Source organism: Strix aluco, chromosome 17 (genome assembly GCF_031877795.1).
Source record: "Strix aluco isolate bStrAlu1 chromosome 17, bStrAlu1.hap1, whole genome shotgun sequence".
Classification (NCBI taxonomy): domain Eukaryota; kingdom Metazoa; phylum Chordata; class Aves; order Strigiformes; family Strigidae; genus Strix; species Strix aluco.
Genome location: NC_133947.1, coordinates 2,484,862 through 2,501,484, shown reverse-complemented (window position 1 = coordinate 2,501,484; position 16,623 = coordinate 2,484,862). Strand labels below are relative to the sequence as shown.

The window sequence follows — 16,623 nt, the reverse complement described above, 5'->3', positions numbered from 1 at the left end:
AACACCCAGACTCGTTTCTGCTCTTTTGCACAGCACAGATGCTGCTCAGGCGTGCAGAGTATCGCAGAAACTTTATTAATTTTATATATTCCAGCTCTGCTGTTGTTTTAGTGGTACAGTTCACCCCCTCTCCTGCAAATGGGCAAAATGGGTTTGTCAGGAGGAAATCTAAACCCAGGCAGCCCCGGCTGTGCCCGGCTGCCTTTCACCCACAGCACACCTTGCTCCCTGCCACCAGTGCACCGAGTGTGTCAGTGCTCAAGCAGCCCGGCCTCTGTGTGTGCACAGGCAGGGCGGGCAAAAGGTACTTGGCTGGAGCAAATACTCCCCCCGGGGGGACACAAGAGGCTCAAGGACCTCCTGTAATGCTGTACCCCGGGATGGGCGAGGAGCTGGGGGTGGTGGGAGCATCCCTGGGCTTTGCACGGTGGGTGGGATGAAGAGCAAAACAGGGCGAACAGTGTTTAACGAGTGCTGCCTGCACCCGGGCTAAGCAGATGTTAATTATTTGAACCCAGACATGCTTTTTTTTTTTTTTTTTTTAAAATGGTGAGCGAGCAAGGCAAGGAGCCAGAACGGAGCAGCCCAGGCAGGAGCTGCTTGGGCAGGTTCCTCGGGGCAAGCTGGGCTTCTGTCTGGGAAAGGGGAGGCAGAGGCACACGGTTTAATGCAAACCTGGATGAAGAGACCAAAGAGTCACGAAGATGGTTGTATCTCTGGTTGCAAGAGCAGGACTGGTTGCAAACTGCTGCCTGGGCAGGGAGGGGAACAGCGTGGAGAGGGCTGAGCATCCAGCAATGCCCTGCAGGGACTCACGTGGGGGTGGATGCACACACGTTTATTGATAAATACACCGGACACACAGTACAAGAAAAATCAAGCGGAGCCACAACTGAACACAAACTACAAACCTTCACGTTGGTGTGGGGAGCGGCAGGGACCTCCCACCCCACTGGCTGAATGAAGATGTAAACTCTGGGTGATGCCTTCACTACCATGGGGCTTTTCCAGACTGCAACACAGCCAAGCGCTGGCAACGAGTACTCCACAACTTGTTGCCTTTTCCCTTGGCCACCTTCCTGCATCCTGACCGAGAGGGACCACGGGCTGTTTTTTTGGGGGGGATGTGCTCTCCTTGGAGCCCTGTCAGAGGGCAAACCAGAAGAAAGGAGCTTCTTGGCAAGAGCTGGCCTGGAGGGGGTTGTGCAGGAAGGCTGGTGGGAAGGGGTCCCTCAGGAGAGGGAGCTGAGCAGCCGTCTGTAGATGAAGCCCAGCTTCTCCCGCAGGGCCAGGAAGGTAGGACGCTCCTCCGTGTTGCCGCTCCAGCACTCCAGCATGATGCTGTAGATCTCGGGAGGGCAGGAGCTGGGCCGGGGAAGGCGGTAGCCCCTGGTAATTTGCCGTACGGTTTCTTGGTTTGTCATTCCTGCAAGGAAGGAGACACCCCTGAATGTAACGTCCCCAAAGGATGCCCTGAAGGTACACACCTGCAGTGGGCCAAGATGTCAACTGGCACTGCTGTGAAATGGTGTCTCTCTGCCACGAGGCTGGTAAAAGACAGGCAGTGGGAGATCATCCAGCTCATACCACCTCCCTGCCCCCAGCTCCTGCACCCACTCTGCAAGCACTGAAAATTCCTCTAAGCGATCCCCAAAATGGATAATAACTTGCTCATGCTCTAGGAGCTGCTTCCACACCCCTTGTGGAAGGGACAATATAACAATTTATGACATGTTGGCTTTTGGGGACCATGGGCAAGCTGCCCAGCACATGGATGGAGGCTGGCAGCCCTACCTTCATACGGGATCTGTCCATATGTGAAGACTTCATAGAGCAGAATCCCATAGGACCAGACATCAGACTTGAGGGAGTAGGTGCGGTAGTTGGCTGCCTCTGGGGCTGTCCACTTCACCGGGATTTTAGTGCTGCTGCTGGTGGAATAAATGTCATCCTGAAAAACAATGGGAGATGGGGCATGAGGGATGATACGATGAACGCAGCCGCTGCTTTTGGGGCTTTGATGGGGCTGCAGGCTGGGAGAGGGGACGGTGAGGGAACAGCTGCAGCATGGGGCAGTTTGGTGGCCTGGGGTGATGGGAGGGACCACAGAATCCTGTTGACCGACCTTGAGGAGTCGGGCAAGTCCAAAATCAGCAATTTTGCAGGTGAGTTCCTCTCCCACCAAGATGTTTCTGGCCGCCAGATCCCGGTGGACAATGTGCTTCTCCTCCAGGTACCTCATCCCATCCGCCACTTGGCAGGCGATGTTGAGCAGGTGGGAGGTGCCCAGAGACTTCCCTTCAGGACCTGTTAACCCAGACGATACAAGTGTTGGGGGCAATCTAGAAACATCTTTTTTGGGTGTTCTGGTTTGGAAGAAAACCCTGTGCCAGCAACATGGGACTAGGGGAACATGTAAAACCTTGAATTAGAGGTCCTGCCTAACCATCCTGGTTGTACTGCGTGGGAAGTTCAGCACAGCCATGTGCTCCTCAGGACTGGGACTGGGGTGAGCTCTGAAGAGTGCCCTGTGCTGCAAAGAGGACGCAGATGGACGTGTTCAGAGCTAAAGGTGACCTTCTGCCATGCAAATCTCCAGCCTGGCCTTTCAACCTGTCCTACCTGCAAGCTCCAGCTCCTCCAGCACCAAATGCTTCTGGAGCCCCAAACGAGGTCAGTGTGGGGGAGGAGGGGGGGTGTACCCAGAAGAAAAACAGGTCTTGGTGGGAGTGGTTTGTCTTGTTTCCCTTCAAGACTGATTACTGGATCAGGAAAAGAAAAGCAAAGAAAAATAAACTGACAGCCAGGTGATGAGTGGACCATGGCCTAGCGCTGCACATGAACAAAACCATGCAGCTGGCCCAGGGGGAGGTTGGGCCATTTCACTCCTAACAGAGTTGTCCAAACATGGCAGTGGAGTTTCTGTGCACTGGTGGGAGCTGGTGGACCATGGGCGGGTAAAGAAGGAGGGATGAAGGTCCCTACCAACATTCTTGAGCTCCCAGGGACTGATGTGGACCCAGCCCACAAGGACACCAAAAAGATCATGCCAGACTGTGTCTTTGGGTCTTGGGGTCACCCAAGATTGTCTCCACCAAGCACCCATGGATTTCTCTGCATTACCACTGATCTAAACAGGACCAAAACCAAGCTTGCACTCTCTTAGGGTCCCCACTTGGGTTTGTAGAGCCATTTTGGGGCACAGGAAGCAACCACAGAGCAGCACTGCCCCAGGAGCCCGCTCCCCGTGGTGCTGGCATGGGTACTCACTGTTGAGGTAGCTGTGGAGGTTGCCTTTCCGCATGAGCTCAGTGATGATGTACACGGGCTCATCCAGAGAGCAGACGGCGTGCAGCTGGATCAGCTTCTCATGCCTCAGGCGCTTCAGGTTCTGAATCTCTTTGGTGAAGTCTTCTGCCTTCATGTCGGCTGAGGAAGAAAGCCAACATGACCATACTTGCTCATGTGGACGTTGGGAGCTCAGCACCTCCAACTGGGATGAGGACCTTTTTCCTCCTCACAGCCCACCCCTGCTCTCAAAGTTCATGTCTGCACACCGTGTCTCAGATCCAACACCCAAGGGGTGTCTTCCCCAAGGCTTTGGATCCCTCTTTCAGGATCATAGCCCCGTCAGGACTTGATTTATCACAAGTCCATTGGATTTGACTTGCCTTGCTTTATCACAAACCCATTTGACTTAACATGACTTATCACAAACCCACTGGACAAAGCCATTTTATAAAGTTGCAGCCCAAGCTTAAATGGGTCCATGGTGGCTACTTGCCAGGTCCTACCACAGTTCGCTTGATAAGACAGACACAGTGACCAAAAGGACTAGGAACCAAAAGGGGGTGAATGATGCGGCAGTGAACGAGAGACCCAGCTGGCCACTGTTAACATCTGCTCCTCCACCTACCTTTTATGATCTTGATGGCCACTGGCACCGTGTTCCTCCACAGTCCTTCCCACACCTCTCCGAAGTAGCCCTCGCCCAGCTTTCTTCGCAGGGTGAACTCCCAGCGTGGGCGCTCCCAGCTGTCCCTCTCGGGGGGGGTCTGTAAAATGGACACGGCAGCTTGGATCAGGACCTGCTGGTGAGGCCTGCACCAGCTCTTGGTGCCCACCAAGGGCTGGTGACTGCAGAGGAGTGAGCAGGACATGGTGCTCCACCACCTGCATTTTCCCTCTGCTAAATGTTCACTGGGGGCACAAAGCATTACCTCTGCTGGGAGCCAGCCTGTGCAAGGGGGGAGATTTTTGGAGACTACCTGAAATATCAGGAATTCAAGTCATAATTCACTTCTCATCAGACCTCAGAGGTGGCTTTTCTCCATTTCCACCAATAAATAAAAATGAGTAAATGAATATTATTGCATATTATGTCTGATTTAGGCTACAGCTCATTAAGCATTTGTTTTATCTTACACCTTTCAATTTCACTCTCAGATTATTCACGTTTAATTGCTATTTCTAAGTCATAATTGGTGGATGGCATGCTAATCAGGAAACGAGTCGGCAATTTAGGATTAATACTCTAATTGGATTTATGAATGCCACACTAATTGTTATGAAAACTATATAAAAGCAATGCAGTCTTATTATATGCTAGGAAAAATTGGAAGTGCAGGTATTTCCAGAGTCAGTATCGAAGGGATTTGTAACAACACGGTTTCTAGTCTTCAACACAGAGAAGATTTTTCAGAAAAGCCTGTGCATTCTGGCCGGTCAAAAATACATGTGTCATGCCCCAGGCTTAACATGGCTGATAAAAGGTGATGCTGGCAGCTATATTAATGGGGTATTTTAAATTTCGTTTAATAAATCTCAAAACCCAAATGGATAGACTAATTATTTCTATTTTTCTCTAATGTCTCTTTCATTTTTTCCATCCTGGCCATCTTTGGGACCTCGGCCACGTCGTTGGCGTACGCACCGTGGGGCTGCAGGGCTGCAGCAAGGGGCTCTGGATGACCTTCCAGTGCTCGGTGTAGAAGGCGAGGAGCTCCTCCATGTCGGGGAAGGGATGGCCCTTCTGTATGTAGAGGCTGCCCCCGGGGCTCTTGCAGATTCGGAAGTGGCTGACCTTCGCGTGGTTGCGCACTGCAGGGAAGCCCAGGTGGGGGAAAACTCAGCTCGTGCAGTAGCCAGCTCCTCCCCACCTCCCTGCTTTCCCTCTCTCCTCTCCAGGTCCCTGGTCTATTAATTCACCCTAAAGCACCCCAAACTCGCCCCTGGGGTGTTACATCCTGCTCCCCATCACCCGCTTTGCTCCCATGTCCTGGCTCAGACGACTCCCCGCCATGGGCGAGCGGGGCTCATTTGGGCCGGAGCTTATTAGCAGAGATCGAGGCCACCCCTCGATGAGTGGGTTCAGTTTTGGGCCCCTCACTCCAAAAAGGCCCTTGAATGACTCGAGCGTGTCCAGAGAAGGGCAATGGAGCTGGTGCAGGGTCTGGAGCACAGGTCTGATGGGGAGCAGCTGAGGGAACTGGGGGGGTTTAGTCTGGAGAAGAGGAGGCTGAGGGGAGACCTCATGGCCCTCTCCAACTCCCTGAAAGGAGGGTGCAGAGAGGGGGGATGAGTCTCTGGGGATGCGGCGTTCACCGTGAATTTCTCGGGGTTGTTTTTACGTGGATCGGAGCAGATCGTAACAGCGCTGCCCAGTCTGAAACCCCCTGAATTTAGATTTCTGTATGTGGGAGCAGCCCCAGCCCTGGTAGTCTGGAGCGGCAGCATATTTTTAGACAACCCTCAGATGACAAAAGCTGCTGGAATGAAATCCTGGGAGTTAGTGCCACGAAACCATCATTAAGCTGCTGTGAATTGTTTATGGCTTTCATACCCTGGATGGGAGCAACTTACTTTCCTTTGGCACAGTAACTCAGCAATCCATACCTGCATCTATTAGCTTTTAGAAAGCAGTCAATTCACTTTAACAAGATGTTGTAAAGCACTTTAAACATATTTCTGTGTTTTCACCCCGTGCTGACCAAGCCAGGAGCTGCCCCTAAGGAACAGGCTGGTTCCTTTCCCTGTGCTAATTTCCTCTGGATGATTGCCACAAAATTACCTGAGAGAGAGTATTCGCCCTTGCTGCTCTCGCTGTCCCGGACGAGGAAGGAGCCGTGCTGGTTGGGAGGCGAGAGGAGGAGCTGCTCAGCTTCATTTCGGCTGATCTTGCTGAAGTACCAGCTGCGGGGGCAGAGCAGAGGGGTTGGTGTGGCGCAAGGAGATGGTGCATGGATGGACGGGGCCACATCCACCCCAGGGGCTCCGGGACCTTCTGACCCGGGGAGGGGGAGCAGCTCCCTCCCACCATTTGCTCATCGGCGGCTCAGAGCCTGTAAACGCGGCTGCCACACACACCACGGCCAGCCTGTGTTGGGGCTGCTTCGTTGGGGGGTTGCTTTTGCAGGCACTTGTTGCATTTTATTGCAACCGGCAAACCGTTTCCTCCAGCAGTGTCTGATCACTGCTGTATCAAGCTGGCCAGGTCTCAGCTCCATCCCAAACTCAGGAGGTTTACACCCATGGCTCAGTGCAGCACCTGGGCTGACAGCCTGTGGTCAATAAAGCACCAACCACCCAGTGCTGCGTGGAAGATGCTCTGGGGGGATTGAACCCATGTGTCCTGCCATGAGAGCAACAGCCACATGCACAGAATCACTTTGCACTTCTTGACCTGCAGCTCATGGACACAACCAGCTCTCAGAGCCCATGGGCAGATCGCATCAATAAAAATATCTCTGGGAATTGCCCGTCGCTGCTCCAGACGTGGCAGCGCTCGTTGGGGACCTCAGCAGGAGGGGGGGACCCAGCCAAACCCCTCTTCTGTGCCCAATAGCGCTGAGATTCATCACCAAATCTCCAGCAAGAAAAGGCAGGTTGGTTGCCTGGGTCCCGGCTCAGCAGGGTGCACGGCAGCGGGGGGAAGAGGCTGCTTCATGCCACCTAAGACAGCCCGGACATGAGAAGCCGGAGGTTTCATCATTAGTTGGGATCGCCAGCCTCTGAGAAGCCGTGCAGGAAATTATATGTGATGGGGTTACAGCAGCTGAACAAATTACCACCCAGCTCTGGCTCCACAGAGTCTGCGTGCTGGCAGCTCGCTCCGGCTCCAAAGCCGCGCGCGTTTGCTGCCAACCACCCTCCCACACCACAGCATCCCCCTCACCTCCGTCCTCGGGATGGGGCTGGGCACGAGCAGTGGGAATAAAGCAACGAGGGGACCTCGCGGTCCTTGCCGGTGTGGTCCCAGCACGGTCCAAACCAGACTGGATTTGCCTTTCTCCATAGCGCACATGGGGAGGGGAGCGAGGGAGGGTCTCTCCCATCCCGCCGGCTGCAATCACTGTCCTTGCACATCAGGGCCCCTTCCCAGGCTCCCCCCCGCTCCTTTCCCAGGGTGATGACACCCGCCCCGTCCGTGCGTGCCCCGTCACTCGGTGTGACTCAGGGCCTGGTACAAAGGGAGCAGCCGTGTCTCGGGGCGCTTTGCCTGGCGTGTTGGGACCAGGCTGCCTTATGCAATGATGAGCCTGGGCTTTCCCCAGCTGAGAGAGGGCTGAGACATCAATCCGAGCTCTGTGTCAGGTGGGAGAGGCACCGAGAGAAAAGGAGCCCCCGGCCCTGGATGAGCAGGAGCTGGACGGCAGCAGCACGACCACAGAGCTCTGGGCTTCCTGGCAGGTCCCAACCCAAACTGCTTCTCCCCACGCTCCCAGGCCCTTTGGAGCTGGCAGGGCTCAGGTATGAGCTTCCCCAGCTCCCTCCCTCCCTGCTGCCTCCCCTTTAATGTGGGGTAAGAGGGTGAGGAGCCTGTTTATTCAGCACTGTAGCTGCACCCGTGCACACCATCACCCCACATCCCAGGCCAGAGCCACCCCATCCCGTGCGAGGGCGACATGCCCGGGCAGGGGGACCAGCATCTCTGCCCCTCGGCGCATCCCCCAACCCTTCCTTGCTGTGCTGAATTCCTCCACCCCACTGCTGTGACCTGCAGGAGCTTCACGGCAGGGATGCCCAGGGGAGGGCAGATCCCCCCTCAGTCCTAAAACCACCGGTGGCAAAAACAGGGGACGAGGAGCTCGTGCTCCCCACCATCGTGGGGGGCGAGCGCTGCCTTTCCCTGGGCAGGAACATGCTGCCCTGGTCCAACCTCCATCCCACCGCAGGTCCAGGGCCCGGGATACTTACGGCCGGTGAGCGGAGGTGCCCTGGCTGAGGTTGGCCACGTACGCAGCTGGAACGTAGCCCATGGCCGGCTCCCCCAGCAGCCGCCGGGCTAAGACATAGTCTCCTTCTTCTCTGAGGACACGCAGTTTGTCCCCTGCACTTACGCTCAGTTCCTCCGCGCTCCGGGCTGTGAAAGCGTATAAAGCGATAAAGAGAGAGGACTTGGGGATGAAGGAAATGGAGTTCGGCTCCGAGTGCAGCGAAACGGAATCAGAACCAAGATACCCCAGCGAGCAGCTCTCCGGCACAGAGCGGGGACGGAGTTTGTTCCAGAAGGAGGTCAGGAAGGTCAAACGCTTCCGGACAAACTGCTCCATCCCCGGCAGATGCGGTGGGTGCGGTGGTCTATGCCTCCGCGCTTCTGGAGGGCAGAAGAAGGGGCAATCCCGGGCTCATGCCGCCGGCTGGGCGGCTCATGCTGCCATCCCGCGTCCCTCGTACGCGTCTGGGCGCTCGCCGGCCCTTCCCGGCGAACTTCCTATTTCTGAAAGTGAAACTGGTTCATCTGGTGGGACGAGTCTGCAGGTGGGATGAGTCTGCAGGCGGGAGTCCCACGCTCAGACCCACGGGCACATCTGGGAGACAGGCACAGCTGGAGCTGGGCTCACCACTCTCGAAGAAGGAGAAGGGCTTTTTTTTTTTTTTTTTTAATTATTATTTTAAAGCGTGCTCTCCTGCTTGTTACCAGAGCACCGGTAAACACCGCGCGCTCTTCTTCAAGCAGCTCTTGTGACAAGTGGCTGACTCCAGTTAATAGCCTTGATCTCACCTGTGTGGGAGGTTTTTTTTTTTTCCGTAGGAAAATAATTGCGTTCACAAATGTGCAAGAGTTAAAACGGAATTAAAAAAATAACCTTTGAAGAGATCTGAAGTGGTCTGGATATTTCCTGGGTGGATATGGTGGGGTTTATAACACAAGATCCTTTTTCCTTTTGGTTTGCAATGACCTCCCAGGGTTACCCCCCTAAAGCATTTGCTTCCTCCCACTAATCCCCCATGGCAGAGGATCTTTAGGGAATCCACTTCCCAGATCCACCAGGATCTGGTGCTTGCTCAGCCTCCAGCAGAGATGGGTCCCCCTCAGCAGCAGGAGGTCCTTGTCTGATGGAGGGTCTGGCTCAGCCCCAGGCGCCAAGTCCTGGCACACAACCCCCAGCTCCACGCTACAACCCCCCTGCCAAACCCCAGCAACTGGCCAAAGGACAGAGATTTCCACCTCGCACCTTGCAAATGCACTTTAAGCCACCTGAAGATCGCTGCCCTGCTGAGAAACCCCAGATCCAGCCCCCCGCCAGCCCCTGCCTAGGTCTTGTCGTTTAACTGTTCCATCTAATTAGTGGGAGTTTTGTGCCTGGCAACTCCGCTCCTTGCCCTGAGCCCATTATTTCGATCCTCTGTAATTGCTCTGGGTAGCTCGTTTTGGGTGTGCAGTTGGGTTTTGAAAGAGGCTGCTTAAAAGAAAAAAAAAAAAAGGGAAAATTAATTGTAGGGGTCTAGGCTACAGACTGCAACCTTATGGTGTATGAAGAACAAACTGGACCCATCCCTGTGTCGACAGCTCTTGGTCTGCTGTGTCCTGGGTGTCTCCTGCTGCCCAACCAACCTGCAAAAGCTGGATTTCAGTATCTGGGCTTGAGGGTCAGCTCTTTCCTCACCCTCTGCTAGGCAGCCAAGCCCAGGGCAGAGGGAAGGAGGACACAGCGCTCCGTGAGCATGCCCTGCGCCATGTTGCTGCACAGATGGGAACTAGGAAAAAAGGGATCTTTAATAAAATATTCTGCTCCCTCCTTACCAAAGTAGCACCTGAATACATGGGTAATTCCCCCCAAATCTTCCCCCACCTGCCCCACACACAGCCTCTCCCTCGGTGCCATGCAGCGATGTGTAATTTCTCTGTGTTTTTCCCACTTCAGCATGGGGAGGGGGATGGAGAAGGGTTTGCAACACCTGGAGAAGGGCCATCCCCTCTGCTGCCCTGCTGCAGCGCTCCTGACACGTCTGCTCCTCACGTCAAGCTCCATCAGGAGGAAAATGGGCTGCTTGGTTATACCTTTAGAGATTATCTGATGAGATCAAGCACCGACCGTTTATGCCGTACTGTTTTGAATGCGGGCTTGGTAAACTTGTGGTTTGCAGAAGGAGACTGGAGACTGATTTACCTTTAGTGACCTCTGCCAGATTAGATCCTCTAGTGGTACAAGCGATAGACAAGTGCAGCTGATTTATAACACGCAAGGCTTTGGATCTTGATTTGCATCTAAATGAAAGGGTACTTCAAAATGACAAACATCCCTGAGGACTAAATACTGCCTCTGAGCTGAACTTACCAGACAAGCATAACACACACTCATCCCTGCAAACCCGTGTCTGCGCAGGACACACGCACAGCTCAGAGTCCCACACCAGGAAACAGCTGATAAATCACAACCTTTTTCTAGTATCTTTTTTTATTTTCCTATTAAAGTTCCAGGAGCATCCTTGCTGCTTTGAATCCCTTTGGTACTATAAACCACCTAAAAATAAAAAAGAAGAAAAGAAAAAGCATGTTCATAAACGTTTCTGGTCCTTGCACTGTGGGAAGGAAGGTGGGAGGATGCAGGAAAAGTGAAAAAGATAAGGAAGGCACAGATATCTGATGGATCAAGTATTTTTTCTTTAGTCCCTGTGACCAGCTTACAAGGATGTATTAAAAACTAATCTGTCCACAGATCTGGGGCTATAGTGGCTACACAGGGACTTTAGTTCTAGCACCACTAAAAAGCACCTCCAAAGAGCAACAAAACCAGACGAGCTGTTCAGCAGGGCTGGTTACATAGTCCTGGTTTAGTTGCAGAGCACCTGGGAGCAATAAACACAAACAGCACTTTGCATTCATCCGTGTGTCAAATACTGCACATCGTGTTCTCCTGTACTAATTGACAGAAACCAGCAGCTCCCCTCCACTAAGGAGGGCGCCCATTGCAGCTGATTATCTGCGGTTCTGTTCCAGGTCCTGTTGTGTTTACACTCAGAATACATCTTCCAGCAAAGAGCCTTTTGGGGGGAAAAAAAAAAAAAAGAAAGGAAGAGAAACATAAATCCAATTAAACCCCCAAAGGGCAGACAGTTGGAGAATGCAGGTCATGTCGAGGAGAATGTTTTTGAGCCCTCTCAGGGTCATGTAACCGAGGGTGAGCCCCTTGTGACCCATCGACTGGCGACACCCAGCAGCGGACGGTGGCACCGCGGGTGGCCACTGTCTCCTGTGTCTGGCACCCGGTCCTGAAGCACCCAAACAGCCCGGAGACTTCCCCGGGTTCCCCTCCTCGCTGCTGGCAGGGACTGCGTGCCCAGCCCGAACGGTGCTTGCCAGGGCCCTGAGGTTCCTCTTTGCGCCTTCTGTTGGCACGAGGAGATGGCTGGGGGTTTGTTTTGGGTTTCATGTTTAATGTAATTTTGTCTTTTCAATTTCTCCGGATGCTTCCTGGCACCACAGTGCATTTGAGAAAAGTTTTGCCTCTTAATGAATTGTTTTGGTTGGGTGCCCATGGGACTTTTCAGGCAAGGGGTGGTGGATGACGACAGCATTGCGTGGGAAGAGCAGTAGAACAGAACAGCGGCACTAAAGCAGCTTCAGTTATTCTCCATTTCCTGGGGACGGTGGATGAAAGTGGCATCTCAGCAAACTGCTGGTCTGTCACCATCAAAGAAGGCAGAGCCCATCCCCAGGAGGCTGACAAAGGCAGGAACAGTCCAGGGGCCGAGGGGCTCGTAGACAGTCAGTGCAGAGGGTTCAATACAGGCAGAAGTACAGTCGTCCTGGGACAGGGAGCGGTACAGGAGGCGTGAGAGGAGGCAGAGCATTGTGGGGGCTCGTGGCTGCTGTTTCTCAGCCCTGTAGGAGGGGGTTGGACCGGCTGGTGGAGAGCAGCAGTGCAGGTCACAGGGCACCTGAAATGGCACAAGAAAGCAAAAAAAACTCCATGGGAGGCAGCTGGAGGCTGTTCGTGCAGTGCCTGGCAGGTCTGGGACTGCAGCATGAAAACAGCAACAGCCCTTTAAACCCACAGAAACACTTTTCAGGGACCCTGTAAACCCCAGAGTGCTCTTCAAGGACCTGAAATGATGGCAAGGAAAAGACAACTCATGTCATGCTGCAATTTACGTCAAATTTCTAAAGGGGAATTGCTGTTCGACTGGAAAATCTGTAAGGACCAACACACCAAATCAGACTGGAAAAGAGGGTGGCCAGCCTACAGCCTTCCCCTTCTGCTTTCTGCTGAGATTATCAGCACAGACCAGACTTTGCTTGCCCTGTCCTGTAATCTAACTTCCAGAAGATGCTCCTTCTAGTACAGACTGCCTGGTAAAACAACACTTCTGCATAATTCCTCTGCTCCTGTCCCTGGAGTAATCATTTGTAACACATAAAAACCATTAAACACCTCCAGACTGGCAGGTGCCAGTGAGTTGTTCATCCTCTCTTTCAAGGCTGCGTGGATCTCCGTGGAAAGCGGTCTAAGGGAGCTCAGTCTGGGCTCGCCGTGCCCCTGAACACCAGGGACCAGAGGTCTGGCAGCTTTCTGCCAGCCCCCTGCCACAGTTGAGCAGCAGCAGGAGTCCCCAAGCTGGCAGGTGTGACAGTGACTCTAAACATGCACTTCACAGCCTCGAGCTGAGCAGAGGACTGGTGCCTTCAGACGAGAGGTGCACAATGACTCAGACGTTGAGGGGGAAATCTCTGCCAATATGTAAGCAAATGATGGATTGCTCCATCTGCCCTGATGGCCTTGTTACCCCGAGGAGGAACCAGTCCATCTACTCCATCGCTGAGCTTTGTGATATCTCTCCCCACAAAGGTCCTTTGGAGGCTGTTGGGTTTGGGGTTGTGATATTAAGTGTTGTTAGAAGAAACCTACCCATAGTCCCAGGAGAATAGGCCTGAGAGACCTCACCCAGTCCACCTAGTCCATCCTATACTTATGTCTTTCCCCATCTTTGCCAAACCAGTTCTTAAAAGACCTCCAGGAACGGATACGCCACATGTCCCCAGACAACCCATTCCAGTGAGTCACTAATCATTGCTGGTTAAAATGAGTGTCTAACCTGCTGCATTTAAGCCTATTACCTCTTGGCCTATTCATCAGTGGATTGCTCCATTCCTTTCTGCAACAGTCGCTTCAGCATGTGAAGATGACCGAGGTGTCCCACCACACGCTCAGCAGCACCACATTGATCCACGTCTTGGACCCCAGCCCAGAACAAACACACTGACCTTATACGAACAGGCAACACGGTCATCTTTTTCTCCATTTGTCTCCAGTCTTCTTCCCCTGCCCATACATGCTGGTGTTCCTGTGGTGCCATCTCAGCTGCCTCTCTAGTGCGTTCACCTGGTGGGGATGAGAAAGCAGCAGCTCTAAGAGGAGTCTACACCATTGCACTGATAATCTTAAACCTGTCCCAAATACAAGAAGAAAGTGCTGGCTCAAGTTGCCTTCACTGAGGCTCAAACTTGCGTTTTACCCTACAGTTGTACAGGTCTGAGCTCACAGAGCTCAGCTTCAGCTCTTTTCTCCCTACTCTACCTCTTCTGTACCTGCCACTCGTTCCCTCTAATCGGATGGTTGCTCTTGGCTCTGGAGGACACAGAATTCACAGAAGCCGCCCGTAGTAAATAGCTAAATCCTGCTCCTGGGGTGACTCCACAGAAGACAAACATTGGGGCACAAAGTTTTACCTGTTTCTGTAGGGAAGCAACTGTCTTCTCCAGTTCAGCCACAAGGGACTCAAGGTTCTCTCTGGAGGAAGGGCTTGGAGAAGGCGCCTCATTTCTGGGGTCAGGGATAAAAAGTGAAATGGATTATGCAAACGTCAGCTTCCTGGATGAGAGAATCATTCTGCCTTCTCCAACATCAGCCTCCAAGTAAGCATCAAACAGAAGGGCCCCACTGCCAGATTCACCTGCCAAGAGATGTCAACCAAACAGCCACTCAGCCCAAATATTTAAATGTTGGAGTCGGGCTCTGCACTAAAGTGTTGGAGGACTCTGACTGAGATCAGCATCTGTCTACTGAAACACCCCTGACCTCCAGACCTGTGCAGAATGCCAATTTCAAAGGTCTGGATGGACAGAGTTATTAAAACCTTTTCTTATGCTTCATAAAATGGAGGTAAAAGAAGTGGTGATACTACACCTGGGGAAGGCAGGCTTATGCTTGGCAGGGTTTTCCTCTGGGTAGCTGAAGCCAGGAGACCTCTTGCTTCGAAACCGCTGAGAAAGAGCCCTGAATTGCCCACGTGTCTGGCAGTCTTGGGAAGGAAGAGAAAGTCTGCAGTGAGCACTCGTGTTTAAAGCAGAACCCCATGGACTGCAGGCAGCACAGGGCAGTGCTGCCCTCCTTCACCATCCACCCTTGACACATCTCTTGGAGGGGAGGAGGCAGCAAAGGTGTGTCACATCATGCATGGATTCCCATGTCTCAGTTGGCCATCTGTACCCAGAATACAGCACAAAGGGACCATGGCAGGATCTGTGGTGTAATGGCACTTTACAGACTCCCAAATGGATCTGTAAAGCAATACATGGTGGGGATCACCATGCCCATGTCCTGTTTCAGTCTCTCCCCCAGGCATCAGCTACTGGCTGCCAGATACAGAAGCCCTCAGCTAGGTGGACCTTTGGCCAGATTCAACGAAGCTAACAGGCTTCCCAGAGAGGGGGTCGATGCCCCGAGCCTGCCAGTGTTTAAGAGACATTTGAACAATGCTCTCAATATTTGCTTTTACTTTTGGTCAGCCTTGAAGTGGTCAGGCAGTTGGACTAGATGATCACTGTAGGTCCCTTCCAACTGAAATATTCTATTCTTATTCTATTCTTGTTCTATTCTTGTTCTATTCTATTCTTGTTCTAGTCTATTCTAGTTCTGTTCTATTCTAGTTCTATTCTATTCTAGTTCTATTCTATTCTATTCTAGTTCTATTCTATTCTATTCTATTCTATTCTATTCTATTCTATTCTATTCTATTCTATTCTATTCTATTCTATTCTGTTCTATTCTAGTTCTATTCTATTCTATTCTATTCTATTCTATTCTATTCTATTCTATTCTATTCTAATTCTATTCTCCTCTTTGCATCCATTTGCTAACACAAGGTTCTCATAGTGTAGCCTGAAACCAGGTCCTGGCATTTCACATAAGCCGATGGCATGTGACAAATGCCACCCAGAGCCATCTCCACGTCAGCCGGTGCTAGAACAGCCTCCTCCCTTACCCTCACAGCAGTCCTGCCACAGGCGGAGGTCCACCGCGGGAATCTCTTCGCAGCCGACCATGCCCTGCGGGTACGATGCCACCCGGAAGACATCTCTCTGGAGCTGCTGGATGTGGTCACTGTTGTCACAGATGACACGAGCAAGGGACGTCTGTCTGATCTGAGTCAGCTGCGCCAGTGTGAAGACTCCAGGATTCTCATACCAAAATCTGCAGTGGGTTGTAATCACAGCATGACTCAGGAGTAGAAGAATAGGATGGGGAGTGAATCTGGGAGAGGGAGAAGAGTGTGTGCAGCACCCACACCCCTCAAAAGAAGCTTTTATTCTGGTGGCTATGAACACAGACTGCCCTCTTCCGAACCCACAAACCCCTGTGAGCTGCTGGCCGGAGCTGCAGGGTGCCACCACCTGCAGGTACATGCTCTTGCAGGGGGATCCCAAGGCTCAGACAGCTCTGCTGCAGCAGGTTGGGACACAAGTGAACAATGCTCCTGCCCTAAGTGCATCACCAGGCAAAGACATGTCTCATCCACACAAACAGCAAATAGGAATTAGAAGAAAGCTCCTGCGGACATTTTCTAGCGTTTTCAGGAGACATTGGGCACATCCTTAATGGTGTCCAGTGTCCTGCAGTGAAATAAGAATCATTAAATCAGGAAAGGACACATTGACAGTAACTGTGGCAAGTCCTTTTGCAAATACACTGGAAGGAGGAGACTCCTCCTTCTATTGTAAGACAAGAAATAATAAAAAATTACAGGTTCTGTTCCTCCCTGTAGGGAGCAAATCCCCACAAACAGAATACCTATGATAATACCTATCTCCATCCCTCAGCCTTCTGAACTGCGTCGTTAACAGGCACATCAGTGTTGGTCCAACTCTGGTACCAGGGACAAGATCTTCCACCATCAGTGCTGGAAACAGGTCAATATTTTTGGTAGTTCCATATAAACTGCAGGATAATAGATAGTAAAAAAACGTTAAGACTATCAAAGAGTGGAGATAATATAAATCTGATCCCATCACAGGAATTTGTATGCAAGGATCTCATCTGGACAAAATTTATAATGGTCTTATCTAAAAGATAATGGGATAAAGGCCTGCCCTGGGAAGAGGCAGCCAGTGTAGATAGG

General features: G+C 52.2%; 2 protein-coding genes across 10 annotated transcripts in view; both read right to left on the bottom strand.

The window, feature by feature from the left end:
* Positions 1-1,127: 1,127 nt before the first annotated feature.
* Positions 1,128-9,211, bottom strand: LOC141931144 (tyrosine-protein kinase Srms-like). The gene is made up of 8 exons (XM_074842951.1): positions 8,197-9,211; positions 6,071-6,192; positions 4,934-5,100; positions 3,917-4,055; positions 3,271-3,429; positions 2,126-2,307; positions 1,795-1,951; positions 1,128-1,426 (listed from the first exon to the last, which is right to left on the bottom strand). The coding sequence occupies exons 1-8, from the start codon at positions 8,550-8,552 to the stop codon at positions 1,233-1,235; spliced, it is 1,476 nt and encodes a 491-aa protein (XP_074699052.1). The 5' UTR covers positions 8,553-9,211; the 3' UTR covers positions 1,128-1,232.
* A 1,459-nt stretch (positions 9,212-10,670) lies between these two features.
* The window catches only part of LOC141931381 (peroxidasin homolog), a 49,412-nt gene continuing 43,459 nt past the window's right edge, over positions 10,671-16,623 (bottom strand). For 5 of the 9 annotated variants that reach the window (XM_074843410.1, XM_074843412.1, XM_074843411.1 and 2 more), the window contains 5 exons: positions 16,308-16,442; positions 15,490-15,698; positions 14,412-14,526; positions 13,955-14,048; positions 10,671-13,607 (listed from right to left, as the gene is read on the bottom strand). In XM_074843410.1, the coding sequence (XP_074699511.1) occupies positions 13,512-13,607; positions 13,955-14,048; positions 14,412-14,526; positions 15,490-15,698; positions 16,308-16,442 (649 nt within the window). In that variant the 3' untranslated portion in view covers positions 10,671-13,511. Of the gene's footprint in view, positions 13,608-13,954; positions 14,179-14,409; positions 14,527-15,489; positions 15,699-16,307; positions 16,443-16,623 lie in introns of those variants that run through there. The other 4 variants (XR_012625558.1, XM_074843408.1, XM_074843415.1 and 1 more) reach the window with 4 other exon arrangements.